We start from the raw sequence: 8,948 nt of genomic DNA on the forward strand, positions 1-8,948 counted from the left end.
AATTAACTAAACTCAAAATATTCACATATAGTATTGAAAAAATTGTAACTATTACTAGACTCAAAGTGCCTTCAAAGGCTACAAAAAAGTGTTGTTTATACTACTTAGTAATTATCCCAAACTATAAAGAAAAAAGAAATCAAATTCCTTAACTAACAAGAAAAGAACAATAAACATTTAGACTATAAGCAAACTAATTTAAATATGATAAGGATTCCCTCATCTGGATCATAACTACTTATGTGAGGGGAGTTTAATTATCCTAGCCCACATTTCAACTCAAAAATTTTTACCAATTGAACAAGTTGGTACCATAATCTAAAGCTTTATTTGGCAATAAAATGAGGAAGAAAAACAGAGGAAATAAGAAAAGTAAATTTCCATTGACGATTATTCAGTAAAATCTACAATGACTTGGATCCTATCGTTATTATCTAGAGCTAATGAACATTTTGTAACAAGAAAACTTCATCTAAAATTATCACAAAACACATGAGCACTCTAACAAACGTTTTTCGCCAAATTAACTCTGCTCATTTTCTATTTCGTTAACTGCCAAGCTCGCAGCCACATCAGCAAAGCATCCACATCAGCCAGATCCTATACTCAATTTTTTAAAAAAAAAAGGAAAAACATATATATGAAGCTATGAAGTTGGCCTATATTTGCAAATTTATCTCTTAATTATACGAAAGCATAGTACTGGGTCCTAATCCAATCCCATTGGCAGCAATACCATTGAAATCATAGCTCCCTTTGGTATTCAAATCAAAATGAGTTGACCCTCCATCAACCTTATGCTTATTATCACCTTCATTACCTTCTCTCTCGCCGCAATCTCCTTGAACTCGAAAACTCGAGCCATTGGCGTTGCCCTTCTTTATCATGTCATTAAACTCTGTTGCGTTCCCTTTCCTGTCTTGCTCGTTCATGCTCTCCATGAGATTCGATATTGCCAAATTGAAGGTTGTTAATTGATCTCTCGCAGCTTCTGCATTAACATTACCAGTCACACTGCTATCAACCGAGAGGCTCTTCTGAGCTTTCTGTAATATAGCTTGCAAGTATTTGCCCTGTGCTTCTATTCTCATTTGTAATCTCTCTTGCACCTATTGTGTAACACATATAATTTGGCAATGTATATTAAAGAGTCTAATTATACAAATTAGCAAAATTTGGTACATAATTAATAATAGATGTAAATACCTCAAGCTGCTCTTGTAATCTCTGCTGTACTTCTGCCTGACACTTGAGTGCTTCTGAAATTGGGCTGATTTTATTGGATCACATTTATTAATATCACGGTGGATTTTATAATTGTAATTATATGGGGAAAAAATTTAATTTATAAAAGCTAGCCACAACATAGATGTTACACATACCCTTGATCCTCATCTCCTCTGGATGATGTCATACTAGTAGCCAGAGAACCATTATAGAAATTTACAAATGAACTCCCTTGAATTCAAATAAGACTAGGCATTAGCATGAGATTTGGTATATTGATTGGCAGATAAAGATGCTAAACGTTAAAATAAAGGTTAAAAAACGATCAACCAAGCAAAAAATTACAACCAATTGGCGTGAATATTATGATATTGCTTGTGAGCACCGGAATTTTAGTAAAATTTTAACAAGGTTCACATTTTCAAAATTTGTATAAAATAAGTCCTTATATGCCCCAATAAAATGGACACTCTACACTTTTATTTTTATTATTAATAAATATAATTTGGTTTTTAAACATAACACAAGAACAATTTAATCATTTCAAAAATCATCCTTTAGTTGGGTAATTCTCACATCCCTTTCTTAATTATGAAGAAAGAGAATCAATTTCCATCAGTAACAAACTCTGATAGGTTTCTCTTTTCTTTAGAGTAACTTTGTTTAATTTTGAAATTTATTTTCAGATTTCTCATCACCATTGTGCTGGTCAAGGATGGTCACAATGGGCTTCTAATCATAACAACAATAGAATTGAAGTGAGATATTAAAAAAAAAAAAGATTAGACTAAAATAGTATTTCATTAGGTGACAAATCACTTTGGACCTCATCAAAACTTTGCTAAAACGCAAGGGCACCACCAGCATTCAGGTTGATCATGCATAATCAAGTTCTATGCTTTGACAAATTACTTACCACCATTATTCTCTTTGTGTTGATCCGCACCGTGTTGTCTCCGTGTCTGTTGACCCAGTCTATACTTCTGTCCAGAAATGTTGAACGCTGATTAACTTAACAAACGGACAATATCAAACCTAACACAACACAAACGGAGATAGGACACTGACATCCTAGCCGTAATTTGAGAAAATAGCCATGCAGATTCCTATATTTTCGTGACTGATCTTAGAAAATTATTGAATATTGACATAATTATCTTAAAAGAAAAAAAAAAAAAATTTGTCATCATATCTAGAAAACAGTGAATCGCCATGACCATTACGCTATATTGATGTAATGGACCAAATTGTACCTGTAGGTGGCTCTTTAAATGATACAAGGTTAAGCCCTTTAATCCCATCAATCTCAACACCGACTTTGGAGTTGCTTCTATACACATACATACACATGAACTCACTTTCAAATTACACTAATATCGCATGAATATAATAAACCAAAAAAAAAAAAAGCATAATTAAGCAAATATATGTAGACGAAGGATGAGGAAAGGTTAAGAGTGACTGACTATCGGGGCCGCCGAGTTTGGTGACGGCATCGACAAAGCGATCGTGAAGATCAGCCGTCCATCTGAGCCTTGGCTTCGGGTCCCTTGTCATCATTACTCCGTTCTCGTAAGGATAACTCACATAAGCACTTCTTTCCATTTCTTTCTTCTTCGAATGAACAACAACAAACAATAATAAGATCAAAGCTATTTTCAACTGTTTTAAGCTCTATATTAATTGATTGGAAATACTTTAAAAAGTGAGAATTTTTTTTTTTAAAGATATTTAATTATGATGGAGAACATGTAGAGGGAAGCCCGGCGACGAATCTCAAGCAACATGATTGTGACATTTTTTTTTTATTTATTTCATTGTATTATACAACAAATTTAAATAAGAATAAAATGGAAAACTATAATCCCCGCCTCTTTCTTCTACGTTTACTTTTCTTGCTAACCGTCAGATCTTTCTTAAAAGTCAAAAAGGTATGGCGATCTGACGGTGGGATGGCCGCGTAAGCCAGCGTGGAATATTCTCCGGGAGGCAAAGCGAATACAAAATTTGAGCGGTCACGTGGAGGGCCCATAAGAGGGTCATTTGAAGGACTAGTGGGACCGGTATAGGAGACACGTGTCGAGATATGCGGCTAGGACGGTGGGGTCGGAGGTGGCTGAAGAATAATCGATCGTGGGCCAAATTGGAAGGATGTGAAGGCTTGGTCCCGTGAGAGAAAGAAAGAAAGCTGGTCCAATGAATCTGTCCCTTCTTTGCTTGTCTTCACGCTATTCTTAGATTGCATTAAACCTTAATGCAGTGGATTCAATCGACCAGTTCCACTTTAGATTAGAGTGTTAATGATAATCGTCAGATCATATTAATAAGAATAAAATTAATAAGTATAGAATTAACATTTATCTATAGAATTATACAGTTATTATTAGTGCTCCATCGCAGAGCAATTCCAATATAATCGAGTCCAACCTTAATTTATGTCTAATAATAATAATACTAGCCTAAAGTGTGTAAGCAATAGAATAATAATATGATTCATCTTGATTAACACTAGTAATGTTTTATTTGTATTCTTCTGCTCTTGCATCATGTTACATGATCCAAAGCTAAAAGCCAACTCGTTAATATATATGTAAAATGACATGATTATTAAACTGGTTGAATATTTACCACATGTTAGTCAATTGTGTCGGAGTTGCATTTCAAGGATCTAACATACGTAATGGATACCTAATAACCCCATTTCTAAGATTAAATATTCTTACATTTACCGCGGAGATCGATATTGTTCCAAATATTTATAAATAAATTTGATCCGTTGAGCTAAATTTTCAGATTGTGCCAATATATTATTGAAAAGAGAGTGATAGCAAGAGACAACATAGCCAATGGAAGCTTTGAATCAGGATGCAAAGTTAGGAGAGTCGTCAATCCAAGATTTTCCCAGCTATTGAAAAAAAAAAAAATTACATTGAAAGTTCACAAGACTGCTACAATATTTAAAGTTAAGATTCCAAATCTAACTAAGCTACAAATATAATGTATCATGATTTATGTCTAATGCTGTTTCAGATTTTCAAACCTAATAATTGAGGTTCTAAATCTACCACATGCCTATCAACACATCTTGTCACATTCATTTACAGTAGAACATTTGAAATTTACCAGCTCTAGCCTCTTGGATCATGCTAGACAACCTTTGAAACCTTTTCTAAGGGCAGTTTCGTCCAAGTTCCTGCCAATGAATACAAGCTTGTTAATCCTCTTCTCATCGGGTCCCCATGTTTTGCCTGGGCAGCCATCCAAAGTCGAATGAACCCCCTGAAGTCAAAAATAACAAAGGAAAGAAGCGAGAAAAGGATTAGAGGAAATTTGATTTGAAAAGCGCAAAAAAGTTATTAACAGAATGCGCCAACTGTTACAGGAATATTATAAGATTTATGAAAGGACCTGAAAAACGTATTGCTGTTCCGAACCACTCACAGACAAGATACCCTTCATTCTATACAAGTCCTCCCCCTTTTCTTCTATCAGTCTTTCAAGCCAATCATCGACCTGTTCTTTGCAGAACAAGATTTTAGAGGACACGAAACAAACCAAAAGAATTGGGTCAAAAGAAAACAAATAAACTATCCTGGGAATTACTATTTACCTCATCAAGATCAAGCGTTCCTTCAGAAACAATTGTAACACTTGATACAGCAGAATCGTGCATGTGGTTATGATGATGCCCTTCATGGTGCCCTGTAACATCCAGACAAAATGATGTGATGGACCAAACAAAATACAAGAAAAACTAACTCTAGAAATAATTCAACTGTCAAATGTACTATATATTTATCAAAAATATAAATGCGAACATTGTATTGCACCTAAATCAGAATTTAAATTCAACGAGGTAATTAAACATAGAACTTAAAAACAAACAAAAATATAATTCATGGTTGTAGGTAATTTTCTCGGCAATGGCTACATGCAAATCGTTTCAAGTAAGAATCATTCAAAGTCATAATAATCATCCATATCACTACTCCTTCTCAATTTAAATCATTAACTCCCATGATAAAGATAAAACTGAAGATAGAAGAAGAAAAGAGAGAAAACAACACTACCATGTGCACTTTCATGATGATGGGTTGCACAATGGGAATTATCTACGTGAACTTCAGAATCAATTCTGCAAATTCAGGGAATGTATGTTTTCGCAGGCATTATTTGCAAAATTCAACTTGAAAATGAATGTCTTATAAATTTGATTGTGCTGACTAGAGGAAAAGAAATTGTAAGAGTAAAAAATTGAAAAAATATAATTGAAAATTAAACAAATAGAAACAATTCAAAACAGTTGTAATATAATAAATGGCTGCAAAAAGGAATAGATAATGACCTCTCGAGATCATAACCTCCTACTCCCAACACAAAATCCATGTCAACAGATCCATATTTAGCTAGCTTGACTGGTGCCATTGCATTAATATGCTGCCAAAAGTGTACCCAACAGGAAAGCAAACCTTGATGTCAAGAAGCGGAAAAGAAGAAATATAAACTGATCTAAAGGACATCAATCTGATTATGTCTCATAGCTTCATATTGATTCACAAGGAAATCCACTTAAGTCTATCATCTTCAATATTTAGATTATCCTAGCCAAATATAAAAGATGATTTCTGTTCAGGAATGAAAATATTCTTTTCACATTTAAGGGGATGGTAGAAATATTGGAATCATCATCCTCCAATGAATTTATAAGAAGAAAATCAATATAGGTAATTTTCTGTATTATATTTACTCAAAGCACTCACACTGTTGATTTGTTAAGGTTATTTTACAATGACAGTTGGGGTACCAATGCTTGACATTCAACGGAAAATGATCTTGCTAGGATCAATGAGAAAAGAAGATATAAACATTTAAAGATCACCCAATTTTGCTGTTTTGATTCGTTTTAATTAGTGCAAAGAAGAAAAAGGGCGGAAAGAAGGAAAAGGGAAGATAGTATAAGTGAATCCTATTCCTATCCAAACCCAAAAATAAACTACACTAGATAGCTAAGAGATCTGAAATCTCATGTTAATTTTTACAAAAAGGTAAAACTAATGAGACAAGGACATGACTGAGCCACATTTGTTTCTTTTAGATTTCTCACATAGTTAAAGGCACAATCAACTTGAAAAAATTCGTGCACCCACAACCAGAATACACAAGCAATTGGGTTGTACGGGTTCAACTTGAACATGATCATTCACACATAAAAAACAAGCAAACATTTTAACAGGTATATTGTTTGGATTTGTCAGCTTCCACAAAGAAACTCTGGAAGATTTCAAAAAAGTAAGCAGTCTTCACTGCCATCTAGTATTATGTTATTTTTCCCTTCTTCACAAATGTAAGAAAACCGGCAACAAAAAACCCATACCTTAATTCTCTCTGTCAACCTCCCCAATTCAGTCTCGGTCACCAAATCTATCTGCCAGCGCCAACCAGAATATGTCATAAACAGAGTAGAGAATATCTTTATACTTCCACGAGCCACTTTTATATAAATGATACCAAACAGGACAGAGACAAAAAGAGAACTACAACTGTAGCACCTTGTTCAAAATAATACGATCAGCATAAGCAACTTGTTCTACAGCCTCATTCACTACAAATCTTGGTTTCACTTCATTTAAATGTTGCATGGCATGCTTGGAATCCACTAAGGTAATAACACCATCCAGCTTAACATACTGTGAAACCAATTCATCAGTACAAAATGTTTCAATAACAGGAGCTGGCTTAGCAAGACCTGCAGAAGGGTTCAGAAAATAAACAGAACAGTCAAGCTTTCACAGTTTCAATAACTCTCTTTTCTTTTCCATATATTGGATAAGAAACAGTGTAAATCATTGTCAAAATTTGCAAGAGGGTAAACAAACTGTCCACTAGAAGAACAGATTTGTGGTGAATGTGGCTGTTATAAATAAATTACTCTAGAACAGACCAAGAAATTACACACCAGTGGTTTCTATAACAATATGATCGAATTGCCCTTGTTTCTTCTTAGCCAACTGGAGAAGCATTTTAACAAGATCACCACGCACAGTACAGCATAGGCAACCATTATTAACCATGACAATATCTTCTGACACCGAGGAATGACTAGCAACTAATGATCCATCAATATCCACCTCACCAAACTGCAACCATTGTAATCATAAGCAAATCATATCATTGTCCAGTTTCATTTTCATCCAGTATATATATACTGTATATAGGCCGGGTAGAAGAAGAATGAAAACCTCATTTTCTATAACAGCAATCCTCTTGCCGTGCTGAGCTGTCAGAATGTGATTAAGCAAAGTGGTCTGCATACAACAAAGAGAACTTTAATTTGTCATAAATAAAATCTAATGCAATTATATAATTTTAAAAATAGAAAAAGGGCACAGTGACCTTGCCTTGCCAGAACCGAGAAACCCCGTAATGACAGTAGCGGGAACCCGCTTGTCGACACTTAAAGCAGAGGCTGAGGCTGTACCGGCTTCATCGTTATTATGTAGATCAGTATTTGATTGAGAGGCCAAGCCCCTGCATCGGCCCCTGCCTCTGCCACTTGAATTGAACAATGGTAGAAAGGTTCTTAGGAATTGAGAGAGATATTTGGGTGATGTTCTCTGAATCAAGAACTGGGTTGCCATTGGATTCGATCAAATCAAATGATTACAATTATAAAAGCTTAATGCTTAAACCCTAAACCACCATGCCTCCCATCAAACTTCAAACCAAGGGTTTTAGAGCTAACGGGAATGGCTGTTATTTCATGAAATACAAAATGACTAAAATATCCCTCAACTAAAATTAGAGAAAAATAATTAATTATTATACAATTGTAAACTATTATCACAAAAACATTAAAATCTATGCTACATCACAAATAAAACACTAATTATTACATGAGCGATATATGTACCTAAATTTAATATAACTATTATTTACATTACATAAATCATTATTTAATGCATAACATTATTTCTAATTATATGGTTAACATGTACCTCCAATGTGTTTTAAAATTACTTCTTAAAAATCCACAATCACTGTAATGTGAGGGTTGTCAACTATTTTAAGAGTATGTTTGGGATTATTTTAAGTTAAAAACTCATTTGCGATTGAAGTTGAAACATTATAAACAACTTATTTTATAAGTTTTGACAAAAATAATACTTGGTAATTTATAAAAAGTTTCTTATATCATAGATTTTTCATTTTGACAGTAATTTTTAAAAATATATACGTGTTATCTCCATAAGCGACTTACTGAATAAGCCATCATATTTTTTAAAGTTTTTGTTATATTTTAACAAAAGGATAATTACATCTTATGTTTTTTCATAAATCCTAATATATAAATAAGAAGCAATTTGAACTTATGTTTATTTTTAGTCATTATATACAAAAACAATACTTTTATAATAAAAGGAAAATGATGTTTGCCCCGAGTCAAATCCATGGTAAAACCCCAAAACCGCGTGAAATGATGTTGTTTTGGCTCTAATTTTTTTATTTTCAAGCGCTATGAAACGACGACGTTTCTGCTTTAATTTTTTTTATTTGTTTTGATTTGCTTTCAACGAAGTCGTTTTGGTTTGCAAATAGCAGTCTTCTTCTTCCTCTTTGTTTTACCCAACTGGACCCTTACTTCTTCCTCTTCGTTCTCTTAACGGCACAGTTTCTGCTTGAATTTTTTTTCTTTGTTCTGATTTGCTGTGAATGAAGTCATT

The 8,948-nt window shown here is 33.7% G+C and overlaps 2 protein-coding genes across 3 annotated transcripts; both read right to left on the reverse strand.

Moving 5' to 3' along the window:
• Positions 1-364: 364 nt before the first annotated feature.
• On the reverse strand, positions 365-3,032 carry LOC18043024 (myb family transcription factor PHL11). 2 transcript variants are annotated; one of them, XM_006432567.2, is made up of 6 exons: positions 2,694-3,032; positions 2,481-2,557; positions 2,144-2,207; positions 1,383-1,458; positions 1,207-1,270; positions 365-1,109 (listed from the first exon to the last, which is right to left on the reverse strand). In XM_006432567.2, exons 1-6 carry the CDS (start codon positions 2,830-2,832, stop codon positions 681-683), a joined length of 849 nt encoding a protein of 282 aa, XP_006432630.1. In that variant the 5' UTR covers positions 2,833-3,032; the 3' UTR covers positions 365-680. The 2 variants fall into 2 exon arrangements, with proteins under 2 accessions (XP_006432630.1, XP_006432631.1); XM_006432568.2 differs by having other exon boundaries at positions 2,144-2,210.
• Positions 3,033-4,133: 1,101 nt separating this feature from the next.
• Positions 4,134-7,925, reverse strand: LOC18040676 (uncharacterized GTP-binding protein YjiA). The gene is made up of 10 exons (XM_006432569.2): positions 7,626-7,925; positions 7,467-7,532; positions 7,184-7,364; positions 6,777-6,973; positions 6,602-6,652; positions 5,573-5,664; positions 5,298-5,362; positions 4,838-4,929; positions 4,636-4,740; positions 4,134-4,506 (listed from the first exon to the last, which is right to left on the reverse strand). The coding sequence occupies exons 1-10, from the start codon at positions 7,863-7,865 to the stop codon at positions 4,369-4,371; spliced, it is 1,227 nt and encodes a 408-aa protein (XP_006432632.2). The 5' UTR covers positions 7,866-7,925; the 3' UTR covers positions 4,134-4,368.
• Between the last annotated feature and the right edge of the window lie 1,023 nt (positions 7,926-8,948).

This window comes from Citrus clementina, unplaced genomic scaffold, assembly GCF_000493195.1.
Source record: "Citrus clementina cultivar Clemenules unplaced genomic scaffold, Citrus_clementina_v1.0 scaffold_5, whole genome shotgun sequence".
Taxonomy (NCBI): domain Eukaryota; kingdom Viridiplantae; phylum Streptophyta; class Magnoliopsida; order Sapindales; family Rutaceae; genus Citrus; species Citrus x clementina.